Source organism: Vulpes vulpes, chromosome 12, assembly GCF_048418805.1.
Source record: "Vulpes vulpes isolate BD-2025 chromosome 12, VulVul3, whole genome shotgun sequence".
NCBI classification, from domain to species: Eukaryota; Metazoa; Chordata; class Mammalia; order Carnivora; family Canidae; genus Vulpes; species Vulpes vulpes.
Genome location: NC_132791.1, coordinates 51,674,981 through 51,694,255, shown reverse-complemented (window position 1 = coordinate 51,694,255; position 19,275 = coordinate 51,674,981). Strand labels below are relative to the sequence as shown.

General features: G+C 39.0%; 1 protein-coding gene across 1 annotated transcript in view; it reads left to right on the top strand.

Moving 5' to 3' along the window:
- Positions 1–19,275, top strand: part of DDX46 (DEAD-box helicase 46) — a 73,654-nt gene that overhangs the window by 1,027 nt on the left and 53,352 nt on the right. The window contains exons 2-7 of the mRNA XM_025994884.2: positions 2,400–2,588; positions 5,492–5,635; positions 10,996–11,092; positions 14,372–14,537; positions 17,098–17,249; positions 18,787–18,900. Coding sequence (XP_025850669.1) covers positions 2,400–2,588; positions 5,492–5,635; positions 10,996–11,092; positions 14,372–14,537; positions 17,098–17,249; positions 18,787–18,900 — 862 coding nt within the window. The remainder of the gene's footprint in view (positions 1–2,399; positions 2,589–5,491; positions 5,636–10,995; positions 11,093–14,371; positions 14,538–17,097; positions 17,250–18,786; positions 18,901–19,275) is intronic.

Sequence of the window (19,275 nt, the reverse complement as noted above, 5' to 3'; positions counted from 1 at the left end):
TGAAAATTTAACAAATCCATAATCTGTGTAACCATCACCTGGATAAAGAGAATTTCTTTGTTTACAGAGAATCCCCGTGAAGATCTTCTAAAATTTCCTTGAAGGCATTGCTGTTTATCTGGCTATGCAGACCAGGAACCTGGAAGTGATTATTTATTTGATTCATTTTTCTCTCTTAACTGTCTAAACCCAGTAAGATTCTACACTCTGTTTTCACTCTTGCTCTCCCTGACTTAATTCCAGCCCTAATCATTTAGTACTCAGAATGCTACACTTGCCTCAAATTATCTTCCTGTGATCTTGCTCTTCTAAAAATTCCTCACACTGCCGCCAGAGTGATACTTCTAGAATAAAGATTATGCCATTCCTCTCTTTTCATCTGCATTGATTCTCATTGCCTCCAGGATGAAGTCAGACTCTTCAGCACAGCCTTCAGGGCCCTTCTCAAGGAAGCCTCCTATAGCCACCCCCCCCCCCCCCCTTGTGCTCTAGGTTAATTCGAGAAGTTATGAAAGGCTCAGAGGTGGGATGGAGCAAGGTGTTAGAGAAATAAGAGCCTAGTTTGCCTACATATATAGGTGTCATGAAGAAAAGTGGTAGGAGATAGGTTCTGGAAGGGAGTTGGGTCCAGAATGTGAGTGGATTGTAGATTTAGTTTTGAAGGTAAGAATTTGAGAGTCTTTGAAGGTTTTGAGTAAGAAATGTGTACGTATGTTAATATAATGTGGTCAGAACTCTGTTTTACAAAGTTTACTGTAGCAGCAACGAGTAAAACATTTCAGGGAAAAGGGAATAGAAGTAAGAAGACAGAGATCTTCTAAAATGTCCTAACTAGAAAGCTCTGATGTGGAATGGTGACAGTGAGAACTCTGAGGAGGTGATAATAGTGTGCAGAGAATTTACAGAAGTGAAATTGGTGATACTTCATGTTCTATTAGTTGTGTAGAATGAGAAAAATACTGAAGGTAACTGGTATTTTGAGCCTACTGACTGCAAGTTGGGATGATAAATGGCTTGGGGAGGCAAAGGTAGTAAGTTTGGGTTTTACACATTGAATTTCAGGTGCTTAGGTAGACACTTGACGGGATGAGCACTGGGTGTTTTTCTGTATGTTGGTAAATTGAACACCAATAAAAATTAATTAAAAAAAAAAAAAAGAATTTCAGGTGCTTGAGGGATGATGTGGTATGCTTATTCCCTAGCCATCTTATCTATGTTTATTGCTTTAAGTAACCTTTGTATACTGATGATTCCCTTCATCAACTCTAGACTCACGTTGCAACTACCTACTTACATATCCATGGGAATGCCTAATATCCTGATTCCCACCCACCCCCCAACATGTGTTCCTTCAGGCTTCCCATCTTAATAAATAGCAATTTTATCTTTCTGCCCAGTCCAGCCACGTAGCTCAGAAACACTCATGAATTCTCCCTTGGTGTCACGCTTGGCATTGAATTAATCCTTAAATCAGGCAGTTCTAGTTTGAAAATCTCTAGATTTTGACACTTCCTAGAAACTCTCCACCTAACATTCTCATCCAATCCACCACTTTCTTACTTGGATGATTGTGTTAGCATTCTGCCTGTTTTCCCTGCTTCTGCCCTTGGATTCAATTTGTTCTCCCCTCAGCAGCCAGACCAGTGCTTTAAAAATATTAGTGAGGTAACATTACTTCTGCACTTAGAATCTTCCAGTAACTTCTCAACTTACTGAGAGTGAAAGAAAAAATCCTTAGAATCGCCTCTAAGGCTCTACAGGGCCTTCCATGTTTGGCTGCCCTACTGTATCTCTCACCTCATCACATGGCACTCTCTCTTGGTTGTTGAGCCTTAGCCACATCTGCCTTCCTTGCTGTTTCTTGAGCACACCAGTCAAGCTTCCTTCTCAGGGACTTTGCATTTGCAGTACCTTTTGCCTGAAAAGTTTCTCCCCCTTGTATCTTCAAGGTTCCTTTTATTTTCTTCAAACCTCTGAAATATCAAGTTTTTCTCTTACCACCTGGTATAAAATAGCAAACCTCCTGTGCCCCGTCGTCTCTCTCTTCATTTACTCTGATGTGTTTTTCTCCGTAGCACCACATGATGTATTGTGTATTTATTGCTTTAGTTGTCTCTCATCTCTTCATTTACCAGAATGCAAGTTGCTTAGGGCCCCAAGGCAGGAGTTTGGTCTATTCTAAAATTTTTGCTGTCCTTGTTTCCTTTTCAGTATAGTTTTTTCCTGTCTACACAGACTGTAGATAGCTATAGGGGTCATTCCTTTCCCCAGATTTTAAGAGTTGATGAATAAAAAGTCATTTCAGTGTTTGTTAAGATCTTTCGGGGAAAATCTGAGTAATTAAATATAATAGAAGCTACCTGTGTTTGCTAAACTTAATCTTGAACTTAACATTCTAGCCACTATCGAAAGCGATCAGCATCAAGGGGGCGCTCGGGAAGTCGTTCTAGAAGTCGCTCACCCTCAGACAAAAGAAGTAAACGTGGAGATGACAGACGGTCTAGAAGCAGAGATAGAGATAGAAGGAGAGAGAGGTCTCGTAGCAGAGATAAAAGAAGATCTCGGTCAAGAGACCGGAAGCGTCTGAGGTAAGACTAGTTTCCTAAAAATGATAAAGTGGGCCTTCTCAGGTAAATCAGGCTTCTTCAAAAGTGGAATTTAGTGGCCCCTTTGTGGGCATTCTCCTTAAACCCAGTTCATTTGATGAGGTCCAGAGGTGATTTGCCTGAAGCAAAGACTATTAAACAGTGTTTTAAGTTTGGAAACGTTAGGCTATATTTCTTGTAATCCAAAGAGAATCCCCAGAGTACCCTGAGAAAGGTTTTATTTTATTTTATTATTATTATTTTTTAAAGATTTACTTATTTATTTATTCATGAGAAACACACACACACACACACACACACACACACACAGGCAGAGACACAGGCAGAGGGAGAAGCAGGCTCCATGCAAGGAGCCTGATGTGGGACTCCATCCCCTGTCTCCAGGATCACACCATGGGCTGCAGGCGGCGCTAAACCACTGCACCACTGGGGCTGCCCTGAGAAAGGTTTTAAAAACAAGTGAAAGGTAAGGTAATATGTCATCAGGGCTGTTCTGTTCTAATTCTGTCCCAAGAGAGCTGACCACTGTGTTCAGAACAGCCACCAAAGGCAATAGGAGAAGGAAAAGGGCAGAGCTATCTGCAATCCCTGTTTGCTGTTTAACACTTTAAAGAAAAATGGGGGATCCCTGGGTGGCTCAGCAGTTTAGTGCCTGCCTTCAGCCCAGGTTCTGATCCTGGAGTCCCGGGGTCAAGTCCTGCATCGGGCTCCCTACATGGGGCCTGCTTCTCCCTCTGCCTATGTCAATGCCTCTCTCTCTCAGTTTCTCATGAATGAAAAAATCTTAGAAAAAAAAAAAAAGAAAAATGGCTTTTTTAAAGCTTTTTATTTATTTTTATTTTTATTTTTTTAAAATTTTTTATTTATTTATGATAGTCACACACACACACAGAGAGAGAGAGAGAGAGGCAGAGACACAGGCAGAGGGAGAAGCAGGCTCCATGCACCGGGAGCCCGACGTGGGATTTGATCCCGGGTCTCCAGGATTGTGCCCTGGGCCAAAGGCAGGCGCCAAACCGCTGTGCCACCCAGGGATCCCCAAGCTTTTTATTTTTAAGTAATTTCTTTACCCAACATGGGCTCAAACTTATAACCCTGAGATCAAGAATTGCATTCTCTACAGACTGAGCCAGCTAGGCACACCCGGCCCACCCACCTCCCACTTTTTAATTTCTAAAAAAAATTCTATTTATTTATTTAAAAGAGATTTTATTTTTAAGTAATGTCTGCACACAATGTGGTGCTTGAGCTTGCAACCTCAAAATGAAGAGTTGCATACTCTACCAACTGAGCCAGTCAGGCAACCCTGTTTGACACTGTTTTATTTATTTATTTTTTAAGATTTAAAAAAAAAATATTTATTCGAGAGAGAGAGAGAGAGAAAGAAGAAAGAAAGAAAGAAAAAGAAAGAAAGAAAGAAAGAAAGAAAGAAAGAAAGAAAGAGAAAGAAAGAAGCAGGCTCCATGCTGGGAGCCTGACATGGGACTCGATCCCGGGTCTCCAGGATCACACCCTGGGCTGAAGGTGGCGCTAAACCACTAAGCCACCGGGGCTGCCCTTGGTAGTTTAAAAAACTATTTTAGATTTAAACAAAAGAACCTCCTAATTTTTATTTTAATTTCACTTGCTTACATATTCCTCCGCATCGGTCAAGCAGCTGTCAAGCACCTTTCTAGCTGTTGAAAACATTGTAAATAAAAATAATCTTCCTCACACCAAAAAATCGTTTGATAAGTTTCTTATTATTATCATAGGAAATAAGACAAAGTTGTACATGTGCTATGAACTGATCACAGAAAAAAACTGTCTTTTTCATACATCGTAAGAAGAAATTGAAAAGGTATTACAGGGTACTCAGGGAAAATACTCATTTATGAAAATGTGCATAGTGCTAACTTACTCAGTTTTGTATCATGTGGTGCCAGGAACAGTTTCATAAAATTCATTCATGTACTTGTTAAGTGAAATTGATTTTTTGGGATTTGGTCTTTGACTTTCAGGAGTGAAAGTAGAATCACAAGAAGAGCAAGAAGGATTTTGAGATTATCTAAGTGAATTCTCCATATTGTATAGATGAAACTGTGACCCAGAGAGTTGATCTGCCCTGTGTCATCTCACTGTCAGCTCTAGAATAGAAATTGTTTCCTAGTCTTTTTTTTTTTTTTTTTTTAAGATTTTATTTATTTATTCATGAGAGACACAGAGAGAGGCAGAGATACAGGCAGAGAAGAAGCAGGCTCCATGCAGGGAGCCTGATGTGGGACTCAAACCCAGGACTCTAGGATCACACCTGAGCTGAAGGAGGCACCAAACTGCTGAGGCACTCAGGCATCCCCGTCTCCTAGTCTTAATTTCTGTGATCTTTCCTTTTTTTTTTTTTTTTTTTTTTTTAAGATTTTATTTATTCATGAGAGAGACACAGAGGCAGAGACATAGAGGGAGAAGCAGGATTCATGCAGGAAGCTTGATGTGGGACTCAATCCCAGGACCCCGGGATCACACCGTGAGCCAAAGGCAGACACTCACCCAGGCGCCCCTTCTGTGATCTTTCCATAGCCCCATTGTGCCCATCCTTATACTTAGGTTTTGGCTGACTGAAATTTGGATTTTCTACTATAGACCGTAGATTTTAAAAAGATTTATTATCGCAGATTTGCTGTTTTCAACAAATACCATTTTGGTATTAGTATTGTCATTTTTTACTTTAACCACTTGTAAGAATTGGCTTTACTTGTTCCTTGTTTATCTGACTTGATGGTTAATTGAAATCTCAGCCTTTAATAATGGTAATAGTTAAAAAGGCTTCTTTCAGTACGGGACAGAACCATTATCTGAAAGAAATTCTACTTGGTTCATAGAATGAATGAAAAGTGTCCTCCTTTTAGGCGTTCCAGAAGTAGAGAGAGAGACAGAAGTCGAGAGCGAAGAAGATCTCGAAGTCGAGACAGGAGACGCTCAAGGAGTAGAAGCCGAGGCCGGCGATCCAGATCCTCCAGTCCTGGCAATAAAAGCAAGAAAGCTGAGAATAGGTAATGTTATTGTTGGACCATATCTCTCCTGCAGTTTGGGAACTGACTCTTCCTTATTCTTTCCTTTTTAAAAAAAATTTATTATTTATGAGAGACAGAGAGACGCAGGCAGAGACATAGGCAGAGGGAGAAGCAGGCTCCATGTGGGGAGCCCGATGTGGGACTCGATCCTGGGTCTCCAGGATCATGCCCTGGGCCGAAGGCAGATGCTCAACTGCTGAGCCACCCAGGCGTCCCTCCTTTTTTTTTTTTTTTAATCTTTATAAATAATTACTCATTTTGTCTCTTATGAACTGTTGGTTGAATTTTAATTATAAAGCTTATAATTCTATTGAAAAGTACTAGGTTCAATTAGTTTTAACATTCATAATATATTCTCTTATTTAATACCTATTGTTAATGGTCAGGAATGTCTTGTATAAATATCTTTGTAGGAACTCTTTTTTCCTTTTTTTTTTAAATTTTTATTTTTAAAATATTTTATTTGTTTATTCATGAGAGACACAGAGAGAGGCAGGCAGAGACACAAGCAGAGGGAGAAGCAGGCTCAACGCAGGGAGCCTGATGTGGGACTTGATCCCGGGACTTGATCACGCCCTGGGCCAAAGGCAGATGCTCAGTCGCTGAGCCACCCAGTTGTCCCTCTTTTTGCTTTAAAATGATGATCTTAGCATTTCTGACAACTTTTTAACTCATGATGTGCATTGCTGAATTGCTCTTCAGGATAGGTGTGAACTTTGCTTGTGTTAAGTTAAATGTACATGTTTCCTTAGGATGCTAGTACCATTCAATTTTGAGATATATATATCTGATAGACATAGTATGTTTATCCTTTATGTTTCTCTTTTCAGTGGTTTGTTCTTTGCCTATTTCTAAAGTGGTGACATAGGATAGTTGATATAGGAGTTTGTTTCTGTTTTCTCTGTATTCCTCTTATTAATCATGAGTTTTTCTCATGTCATTAATTTTATTTTATGAATTTTTTTTATTTTACCAAGGCTGGTATAATGCTCACTGAGATTATTTTGAATTAAAAATAAAATATAATTCAGAAAAGTGAATGAAATAAATGTGCAATCTATTAAATAATTATAAACCAATATCCACGTATCCATTACCAAGGATAAGAAATACAACATGTATCTCCAGAAGCCCTCCATATCCCTTCTCTAACTCAGCTCTCTACTACCCCAGATAAAACCACTCCTGACTTTTATACTCATAATTTCTTTGTATTTTTTTTTTTTATAGTTTTACACTTGTGTTCACATCTGGAAAAAGAATTGTTTAGATTTATATCTTTTTTAACATTACCTGAATAAGTCACATATTCTTTTGTATCTCTGTTGATTATTGTTTGAGACTCATCTGTGTTGCTTACAACAGTTTATTTTCATTGGTGAATGCTATTCTGTGGTATAAATATACCACTGTTTATCCATTCTACTGAGGTAGGTGTTTGGGTTAACTTTTTGGCTATTGTGAACATTTTTATATATGTGTCATAGTATACATGTGCATGAGTTTCCCTAAGGTGTATATCTAGGAGTGAGATTATATGGTCGTAGAATAAACATAGCTTCATTTTTTTTTTTTTTTAAGATTTTATTTCTTTGTATGAGAGAGAATGAGTGGGAAGGGTAAAGGGAGAGGGAGAAGCAGATTCCTGCTGAGCAGGGAGCCCGGTGGAAAGCTTGATCTCCTGGGATCATGACCCAAACCGAAGGGAGACACTTAACTGATTGAACCCAGGTGCGCCCCCCCCTTTTTAAATTTATTTATTTGAGGGAGAGAGTGAGTGTGAGCACATGAGCAGGGGGAGGGGCAGAGGGAGAAGAATAGAGACTCTAGTAGGCTCCCTGTTGAGTGCAGAGCTCAAAATGGGGCTCCATCCCAGGAACCTGAGATCTTGGCCTGAGCTAAAATCAGGAGTCACTCACTCAACCAACTGAGCCACCCAAGAACCCCAACATACCTTCATTTTTACTGTGTAATCCCAAATGCTTTCCAAAGAGGGCATACTAATTGTACTCCAGTGAATAGTGTGAGACTTGTGTTGCTCCATACCCTTCCCGATATTTGGTATTGCCAGTCCTTTTTAATTTTGTTAATTGGTTATACATGTTAGACCAGTACTGTTGTGCTTTTAATCTGTATTTCTCTGATGACTAGTGAGGTTGAACATCTCTTCGTATGTTTATTGGTCATTCGGATTTCTTCTTTTCTGAAATATGTTAAAAATCTTTTGCTTTTTTTCCTGTTGTAGGAGGTTTTTGTTGTTCTAAAATACTCTGGTTGTTTGTCATTTGTATGAATGGCACGTATATTCTCTTACTCTGTGGCTTGTCACTCTGTAATAATACTTCTGGTGAACAAAGACTTATGAAAGAAGAAATATTTCTCAGTTCATGTTATGTATTTAGAAGAAAGTAGATATTAAAGCCTGACAAGGGCAGTATGAGAGAAGAAAATTAAAGTCTATAATTAATCTCAACATAAAAGTTATTATACTGAATCCAAAAATATATAAAGAAAATAACTATGAACTAGTTAGATTTATTCCAGGAATGGATGGTTGATTTAACATTAGAAAAGAAATCTGTTTAGGGGTGCCTCGGTGGCTCAAGTTGGTTAAGCACCTGCCTTCGGCTCTGATCGTGATCCTAGGGTCCTGGGATCGAATTCCGCATCTGGGTTCCTGCTTTGCAGGGTGGTATGTGTCTGTCTGCTTCTCTGTCCTGCCCCTCCTCTTGCTTGTGCTCTCTTTCAAATGAAGAAATAAAATCTTTAAAAAAAAAAAATCAGTGTAATTCTTTATTAATAAGATTCAAGGTGTGCTCGCCTCAGCAGCACATATACTAAAATTGGAATAAGATTCAAGGAGAAAAGTCATGGTTATCTAAGTAGATTTAGAAAAAGCTTTTTTTTTTATTAACTTCAAAATATATTCATGTTTAAAAGTTCTTAGTGTACATGAATAGAAAAGTGTTTCACAAACTGATTATAAAATTAGAAATGCAAGGGCATAAAGAATCTTAAAGAACAAGAGAGGAGGGCTACTAGATATTAAAACTTGTCATACAATTGTAGGAATTAAGTGTGGTTTTAGTAAGGATAGACAAATAGATCAGTGGAACCATATAAAGAGCCCAGAAACAGATCCCCACGTACATGGTCATTTAATAAAAGACAGCAAAGACAGCGTAATTAGTGGGAAAAAGTTCTTTCAATAAGAAGTACTTGGTGGGGGGGGCACCTGGGTGGCTCAGTCGATTAAAAGTCATACTTGATATCAGTTCAGGTCTTGATCTCAGGGTTCTGAGTTCAAGCTCAATGTGGAGCCTACTTTAAAAGAAGAAAGTAGGGATCCCTGGGTGGCGCAGCGGTTTGGCGCCTGCCTTTGGCCCGGGGCGCGATCCTGGAGACCCGGGATCGAATCCCACGTCGGGCTCCCGGTGCATGGAGCCTGCTTCTCCCTCTGCCTGTGTCTCTGCCTCTCTCTCTCTCTGTGTGACTATTATAAATAAATAAAAAAATAAAAAAAAAAATTAAAAGAAAAAAGTGGTACTGGGGACATTTGCTACCATATAATGAAGTAGGACCACCTACCTCATTCTGTACAAAAAAGCAGATTAAAGACCAAATTCAGGGATGCGTGGGTGGCTCAGTGGTTTAGTGTCTGCCTTCTGCTCAGGGTGTGATCCCGGAGTCCCAGGATGGAGTCCCACATTGGGCTTCCTGCATGGAGTCTGCTTCTCCCTCTGTCTGCCTCTGCCCCGCTCTCTTTCTCTCATGAATAAATAAATAAAATCTTTAAAAAAATAAAGCCCAAACTCGATGGCACTCGATGGCATAATTGTAAACTATTTAGAAGTCTGTACTAGAGGGCAGCCCGGGTGGCTCAGCAGTTTAGCGCTGCCTTCAGCCCAGGGCGTGATCCTGGAGACCCGGGATCGAGTCCCATGTCGGGCTCCCTGCCTGGAGTCTGCTTCTCCCTCTGCCTGTGTCTCTGCCTCTCTCTCTCTCTCTATCTCTCTCTGTCTCTCATAAATAAATAAATAAAAACTAAAACAAAACAAAAATTTTAGAAGTCTGTACTAGAAAATGTCTTCTTTACTTCTGGATGGCTTCATCAAATCTGGAAAGTGTAAAATGTACCAAATTTAAAGGGAGAGAAAAAAAGACTGAATTGATTGCTTTCAAATTATTTTTTTAAGATTTTTATTTATTTATTCATAGAGACACGGAGAGAGAGGCAGAGACATAGGCAGAGGGAGAAGCAGGCTCCATGCAGGCAGCCTGATGTGGGACTCGATCCTGGGCCTCCAGGATCACACCCCAGGCCGCAGGCGGCACTAAACCGCCGTGCCACAGGGGCTGCCCAGAATTTTTTTTTTTCTTATGAGATACCACACATAGGGGTGAAATGCAAGCCTTTGGGGGTTTTATTTTTAATTTTTTTATTTTTAAAGATTTATCTATTTATTCATGAGAGACACAGACTGAGATAAAGAGACAGAGACACAGGCAGAGGTAGAAGTATGCTCCCCACAAGGAGCCGATGCAGGACTCGATCCTGGATCCCAGGATCACGACCTGAGCTGAAGGCAGGCACCCAACCAGTGAGCCACCCAGGCGTCCCATGCTGGGGTTTTAAACATTATATATTAAATTATCGTACAGAATGTTAATATTTTCTTTTTTTTTTTTTAAGATTTTATTTATTTATTCATGACAGAGAGAGAGGCAGAGGCAGAAACAGGCTCCATGCAAGGAGCCCAATGTGGGACTCAATCCCAGGACTCCAGGATTATGCCTTGAGCCAAAGGCAGGCACTAAACCGCTGAGCCACCCAGGGATCCCCAGAATGTTATTGTTTTCATAAATTTCTTCACGTGTTAAATTTTACCTCTCAAACTTTGTCATTTGTATGATATGTCTACTTTTTCTTGGCCAAATTGCCAAATAATAGTATTTGCAATTAGTTATAAGATTACATTTTCAATTTATTTCCAAGGTGATTATTAATGTAAAAGTTAAGTTGACCCTTGGAAGTTTCTTACCTAAAAAGTAAAATGCAAGTCTTTAAATGTATTTTATTATTTTTTTTTTGAGAGACAGTGTGTGTATGTGAGCAGGGTATGGGAAGGGGCAGAGGGAAAGAGAATCTTAAGCAGGCTCCATGCTCAACACAGAGCCCGTCGTGGAGCTTGATCCCACTATTCTGAGATCATAACCTGAGCTGAAATCAAGAATTGGACACTTAACTGACTGAGCCACCCAGGCGCCCTCTTTAATTGTATTTTAAATGTGAATTTAAAGCACAAATAGATAATGTTTCTTTCTCTCTTTTTTGGTAGGTCTAGATCCAAAGAGAAAACAGATAGTGGGGAAAGTTCTAAAGAGAAGAAAAAGGACAAAGATGACAAGGAGGATGAAAAAGAAAAAGATGCTGGCGTATGTTTACTAACATGAATAATTGTATAGTATCAAATTTGTTTCTGTGATCACAAACTGTTGGGGTTTTATTATTGCTATTGATTTTATTATTTTATTTTATTTTGTTTCTTTTTTTTTAAGTAGGCCCTGCATCCAGCATAGGGCTTGAGCTCACAACCCTGAGATTAAGAGCCATATGTTCTACCACCTGAGCCAGTTAGGTGCCCCTATATATTTTTATTTTTATTTAATTTATTTTTTCTTAAAAGATTTTATTCTTTTATTTGAGAGAGAATGAGAGAACACAGCAAGGGGAGCAGCAGAGGAGGAGGGAGAAGCAGACTCCCTGCTGAGCAGGGAGCATAACGGGGACTCCATCCCAGGACCTCAGGATAATGACCTGAGCCAAAGACAGATGTTTAACTGACTGAGCCATCTAGGTGCCCCTATTTTTTTTTTTTTAATTGTATTCTTTTTTTTTTTTTTTTTTTTTTTTTATTTATTTATGATAGTCACAGAGAGAGAGAGAGAGGCAGAGACACAGGCGGAGGGAGAAGCAGGCTCCATGCACCGGGAGCCTGATGTGGGATTCGATCCCAGGTCTCCAGGATCGCGCCCTGGGCCAAAGGCAGGCGCCAAACCGCTGCGCCACCCAGGGATCCCCCTATTTTTATTTTTAAATAAACGATAACTTATAAAGAAAGAAACAGGTTAAGGAAAGAACAGTGAAAGCTGTTCCCATTAGAAAATTTTTTTCTCAAAAATCTTTCATGTCTATATACATTATCTGTTTTTACTTAACAAAATGTGACCGTAACATATATACTATGTTATACCTTGCTTTTGTTCTGTTTGTTTGTTTGTTTGTTTGTTTGTTTTAAATTAAAAAATCTCTACTGATGTAGGGCTCAAACTCAACCCCCAGATTAAGATTTGAGGCTCCACTAACCCAGCCAGGTGCCCTGCTTTTGTTTATTTTTAAATTACGCATTATTTTATCAACACATAAGGTCTGAAGAAGAATAAACAGCAGTAGACCCACTATCCAACTTAAATAGATTGCCACGCTGTTTTATTTATTATATATTGGAGGTCTGTCCTCTGTAACTGCATAAATGATATAGCTCAATGTTTTTAATGTCTGCATAGTGTTCTATTGAAACAATGTAGAGAAATCACCTTTGATGGGATGGATATTTAGGTTGTTTCCAGGCTTCGTTATGAATAGTGGTACGTGAATCCTTTTACGCATGTCTTTTGTGAATATAGTATAGGTAAATTGATATCAGTGAAATGGCTTTATCAGTGTGTTGCATTTAATGTTTTAAAAAATAGCATCAATTACCCTCTAAAAGATTTGTATACTTTTAAAGAGTTTATTTATTTATTTTAAATTTTATTTATTAATGAGAGACACAGAGAGAGAGAGAGGCAGAGACACAGGCAGAGGGAACAGCAGGCCCCATATAGGGGGCCTGATGTGGGACTCGATCCCGGGACTCCGGGATCATGCCCTGAGCTAAAGGCAGGCGCTCAACTGCTGAGCCACCCAGGCGTCCCTTAAAGTTTGTTTATTTAAGTAATCTCTACACGCAACGTGGGGACATTCAATGTGGGGCTAGGCTACTCTTGCCACCTCAAGATCAAGAGTCATGTGTTCTGACTGAGCCAGCCAGGTGCCTTAAGTTGTTTTTTTTTTTTTTTTTTTTAAATTAAGTTGGAAATTTTAATGCCAGGGTACTTAACATCCAATGTTATATTAGTTCCAAATCACCATTAAAATTGTGTGGTAGTGGGGATCCCTGGGTGGCTCAGCGGTTTGGTGCCTGCCTTTGGCCCAGGATGAGTCCTGGGATCTTGTCCCATGTCGGGCTCCGACATGGAGCCTGCTTCTCCCTCTGCCTGTGTCTCTGCCTCTTTCTTTCTCTCCCTCTATGTCTATCATGAATAAATAAATAAAATCTTAAAAAAAAAAAAAACTCAGGGGAAGAACTTTAAAAAAAAAAATTGTGTGGTAGTGGATGCCTGGGTGGATCGGTGGTTTAGTGCCTGCCTTTGGCCCGGGGTGTGATCCTGGAGTCCTGGGATTGAGTCCCACATAGGGCTTCCAACATGGAGGCTTCTTCTCCCTCTACCTCTGTCTCTGCTTCTCTCTCTCTCTCTCTGTGCCTCTCATGAATAAATAAATAAAAATCTTTAAAAAATAAAATTGTGAAAAAAAATTGTGTGGTAAATTTTCCTGTTTTTTGATATATATAGTTTCATATCTGTCTATAAATTATTGCATATGTAAATTATTTTTTAAAAATTTTATTTACTTGAGAGAGAGAGAGCAGAAGCTGGGGGGGGGCAGAGGGAGAGGGACAAGTAGACTCCCCGTTGAGCACTGAGCCTGAAGCAGGGCTTGATCCCAGTACCTCAAGATCATGACCTGAATTGAAATCAGACACTTAACTGATCTAGCCACCCAGGTGCGCCAGCATATGTCAACATTTTTTATTTCTATGATGCTTAATCATTAAGTTCCTGCTTATGGCTGTGAAAATGGTTTGTTGTCACCTTTTCAGAGTATTATTAATCATCTTGATAATGTCTTTAGAATGGCTGTTTTTAGGAAACCTAGACCTAAAGACTAAAAGACCAAAACTTTTTAATCATGTTAATAAATCGCTTTTACTGACTCACTTATTTGTAATAGAAGATTTCTTTTTCATGGAGGAAATTTTGGAGTTTAGAGGATTTAAAGTTGAGAATAATAATTGGAATTTTGCTTGTTAATTTATCTAGTGTCTAGTTTGAAAAAGAAAGTGAATTCATGTGTGTATCTAGCTTTTACTTAAAATGTGATTAGTTTATTGTCTTTGAAGTCTGTCTGCTTTCTTAGTTGTAGATGCCTTTTTAAAAAGATTTTATCTATCTATCTATCTATCTATCTATCTATCTATCTATCTATCTATCTGTGAGAGACACAAAGAGAGAGAGGCAGTGACACAGGCAGAGAGAGAAGCAGGCTCCATGCAGGGAGCCTGATGTGGGACTTGATGTGGGACTCGATCCCGGAACTCCAGGATCAATCCCTGAGCTGAAGGCAGTCATCCCTGTTGTAGATGCTTTTTATTGTGATTTCATTTTGCTGGTATATTTTAAAAGATGTGTGATCTAAATCTGTTCTAATTTGAGGAATTTGTAAAAACGTCTGTTTTCCCTTTTCCTTTTTTATAATTTGGACAATTTATTTGGAATGTCCCTGGAATAAAGTTAATCTTTTTTTCTCTGTATCTCTCATTTCTCCCCAAGAATTTTGATCAGAATAAGTTGGAAGAAGAAATGAGAAAGCGAAAAGAAAGAGTTGAAAAGTGGCGAGAAGAGCAACGTAAAAAGGCCATGGAAAACATAGGAGAACTGAAAAAGGAAATTGAAGAGATGAAACAAGGGAAAAAATGGAGTTTAGAAGATGATGATGGTATATATTCATTTGTTAGACTAGTAGCCTATATAACAATTCATGTAGAATATTCTAGAAATATGAGTCATATTTCATGCTGGGAATTTTTAGGCCATTTTTTACTGTGGAAAAATATAACATTTTAACCATTTTTAAACTTTATTTATTTATTTTTAAAGATTTTGTTTATTTATTTATGAGAGAGACAGAGAATGAGGCAGAGACATGGAGGGAGAAGCAGGCTTCTGGCAAGGAGCCTGATGCAGGACTCAATCCTGGGATCACGCCCCGAGCTGAAGGCAGACGCCCAACCACTGAGCCACCCAGGTTTCCCTAACCATTTTTTAAAAAATATTTTATTTATTTGAGATAAGAGCATGAGCAAGGGGGTGGAGCAGAGGGAGAGGGACAACAGAACTCCCTATTAAGCAAGGAGCCTGATGTAGGGCTTGATCCTAGGGCCCTGAGATCATGACTTGAGCTGAAACCAAGAGTCAGAAACTCAACCAATTTAGTGGTGCCCAGATTTTAACCACTGTTAAGTGTATAATTTTGTGGCATTAAGTACATTCTTGTTTTTTTCATCATCCATCACCACTGTCCATTTCCAGAACTTTTTTGTTATTCCAAACAGAAACTCTGTACCCAATAAAGATTTTTCTTTACTTTTTTTAAGATTGTACTTAAAAAAAAAAAGATTTTATTTATTTATTCATGAGAGACACAGAGAGAGAGAGAGAGAGGCAGAGACACAGGCAGAGGGAGAAGCAGGCTCCATGCAGGGAGCCCAGTGCGGGACCCGATACTGGGACTCCAGGATCACACCCTGAGCCAGTGGTAGACACCAAACCACCAAGCCATCCAGGGATCCCTCAAGATTTAAAAAACATTTTTAAGTAATCTCTATATCTGATGTGGAGCTTGAACCTACAACCCTGATATCAAGAATCACATGCTCCACTGACTGAGCCAGCCAGGTGTCCCTGTACCCAATAAAAATCAATTCCGCATCTTGCCCTTCTCTCTACTTCCTATCTCTGGTAATATCTATTCTGTGAATTTGCCTATTCCAGGTACCTCACATAAGTGTAGTCATACATTATTTCTGCTTTTGCATATGGGCTTATTTTATTCACTGTTATGTCCTCAAGGTTCTTCCATGTTGTAGCATGTATCAGCCTCTCATTCCTTCTTTATGGCTGAATCATAGTCCATTGTGTGTATAATACTACATTATGTATACCTTTTTTTCTGTTGGATATGTGGGTGGTTTCACCTTTTGACTATTGTGAATAATGCTGCTATGAATATAGTGCAAATATCTCTTTGAATACCTGCTTTTGGTTCTTTTGGATATATACCTAGAAGTAGAATTACTGGATTCATATTGAGCTATTAAATCTCTTGTAATATTTATTAATATGTAAATTGTAGGTCAATGTTCTATTTTTTTAAAGATTTTATTTATTTATTCATGAGAGACACACACAGAGAGAGAGAGAGAGAGAGAGAGAGAGAGGCAGAGACACAGGCAGAGGGAGAAACAAGCTCCATGCAGGGAGCCTGACATGGGACTTGATCCTGGGATTCCAGGATCACGCCCTAGGCTGAAGGCAGGTGCTAAACCGCTGAGCCACCCAGGCTGCCCCTAGGGCAATGTTCAATAAGGAATTACTGATTTTACTTTAGAATGGAGAGTTGGGTTCTTATGGGCATAGTCAATAAATAGCTTTTTAATTTTTTACTACAAGTAAGTATGTTAGTAATGAAGGTAAATTAAGGGTATGTTTTTAGAAAATAAAAAAAGGGTATGTTTTTAGGTCCTTCCTGATTTTTCATAACTTGGAAGTATTTCCCTATCATATCTGATTTTGATTTTTAGGTTTTAGTGAAGTAGGCAAGTATGAAATTTTTTTTAAGTATGAAATTTTATAGGAAAATGGAAATTTGCTTCATTTTTCTGTGCAAAATACAGTGAATTTTTCAATTTTTGTGAAAATTTCACAGAGTGGTTTAAATAGATAAGGAATTGTATTCTTTTTTTTTTTTTTTTTTTTAATTTTATTTATTTGTGATAGAGAGAGAGAGGCAGAGACATAGATGGAGGGAGAAGCAGGCTCCATGCACTGGGAGTCCGACGTGGGATTCGATCCCGGGTCTCCAGGATCACGCCCCCGGCCAAAGGCAGGCGCTAAACCGCTGCGCCACCCAGGGATCCCCAGGAATTGTATTCTTAAGGGACAATGATGTCTTAGTTATGTGAAAAAAAGATTATCTTGAAATTAAAATGTGCTATTTTTTCCTATGATTTTAAAAATAGGTAATTGAAAGAAAAGAAACCTATAATTTAGGAGTTTTTAGTCTTTTTTTTTCAGTTTACCTTATAGTTTATTATTATTACTACTGAACACTGATATATGTTTTATTTAGAAAGTCATAAATGTATTTGCACTGCAGTGTACCTGGGTTGATTGGAAGGGAGGTTGTGCAGTGAGAGAATCGGTAGTGGTGGGATGCAACCTGAGTATGAAGTATTTCCTTTGAAAACGTGTACAGAAAAGTGATTCTGCCATTTTAGATGATGAAGATGATCCTGCAGAAGCTGAAAAGGAAGGAAATGAAATGGAAGGTGAGGAGTTAGATCCATTAGATGCTTACATGGAAGAAGTAAAAGAAGAAGTAAAGAAGTTTAATATGAGAAGTGTGAAAGGTGGTGGGGGAAACGAAAAGGTAGGTCATTTTCTTATTTTTATTTTGTTTTTTATTTTTTATTTTTTTTTAAAGATTTTATTTATTTATTCATGAGAGAGACACACACACACACAGAGGCAGAGACACAGGCAGAGGGAGAAGCAGGCTTCATGCAGGGAGCCCGACGTGGGACCCGATCCCAGGTCTCCAGGATCATACCCCGGGCTCCAGGCGGCGCTAAACCGCTGCGCCACCAGGGCTGCCCTTCTCTTATTTTTAAAGATTTATTCCTAATTGGGTAACTTGAATTATTGTAGTGACCTCCTAGGGCTGGCTTGCCTAACTTTAGGAAATTATTTCCTCTTCCATCTCAAGAATGCCAGTACTTTTTCTCAGTACTGCAGATACTTGAGAGTTTTAGCTATAAGCATTCTTTGAGAATTTATTTTTTTTTTTTAAGGATTTTATTTATGAGAGACAGAGAGAGAAAGCATGTATTGGTGGGGAGGGCCAGAAGGAGAGATACAGGCAGATTTCCTGCTGAGGAGAGTCAGATATGAGGCTTAATCCAAGGACCCCAAGATCATGACCTGGGCTGAAGGCCAAGGCTTAACTTACTGAGCCACCCAGGCACCCCTGAAAAGTCAGTCTTAACACCATCATCTTTATTTGGTATCTATGCTTGCTGTTGACTTCTCAGTAGGTCCTCTCCACATTTTTTTCTTTTTTTTTTTTTTAAGATTTTATTTATTCATTCATGAGAGACACACAGAGAGAGAGGGAAGCAAAGACACAGGCAGAGGGAGAAGCAGGCTCTATGCAGGGAGCCTGATGTGGGGCTTGATCCTGGGACTCCAGGACCAGTGGCTCAACCGCTGAGCCACCCAGGCGCCCCTAGTAGTAGTTTTTTTTTTTTTTTCCCAACTTATTCATTAGAGACACACAGAGAGAGGCACAGCCGTAGACAGAGGGAGAAGCAGGCTCCATGCAGGGATCCCGATTTAGGACTGAATCCTAGGACTTCGAGATCACACCCTGGGCCAAAGGCAGGTGCCAAACTGCTGAGCCACCCAGGCGTCCCCCTAGTAGTATTTTTTAAATGAACTATGTTACATAATTAGATTTTATATAAAATGATAAAAAACTATATTACACAGTATTAAAAACTATATGCTATATAATGCAGTTCCATTGCATTTTAAAATTTAAACAAATTCATAAAGAGAAAGCAGACTCCTTTTGTCTTTTTTTTTTTTTTTTTTTAAGATTTTGCTTATTCATGAGAGACAGAGAGAGAGAGAGGTAGAGACACAGGCAGAGGGAGAAGCAGGCTCCATGCAGGGAGCCTGATGTGGGACTCAATCCCGAGTCTCCAGAATCATGCCATGGGCTGAAGGCAGCGCTAAACTGCTGAGCCACCCGGGTTGCCCTCCTTTTGTCTTTTTTGTCACTTAAGTTTTCAGTAGTAATTAAGTTAATTCAAATTATAAATTGTGACAGTTGTTACTGTATTTCATTTGCATACAATTTGTTTTTCATTTTTACAAATACTTTATATATTCCTCTTTCCTTTTAGAAGTCTGGGCCTACAGTCACCAAAGTTGTCACTGTTGTAACAACCAAAAAAGCAGTGGTAGATTCTGATAAGAAGAAAGGTGAACTGATGGAGAATGACCAGGATGCCATGGAGGTAATTCTTCATTAATTTTGACTTTGTTCATACTATACTAGAAGTTATTTATTAGAAAGCATTGATGGAGATGTACTTTCTAGTTACAGAAACTTCTGTTAAGAGGAATTCTTGCTATTCTCAACTGTTTTGTTGCTGAATATCCAGTGGATAGAACATTCTAGTATCTGACCTTTTTCTGTATGCCCACTTTTTGCTTCCTCTCTGCCCCTCATCAGCTCACCTCAGGCATATAGGGTGGGAGAAAAAATAAAGTGACAGAATGAATTGAATTTCTTCCTATTAACCTGCATTGTAAAGATTTGTGTGGAGAGAACTATATCAAAACTTCCTTAAAGCCATATTAGAAATATTTTGTCATTTTAGCTTTATGCT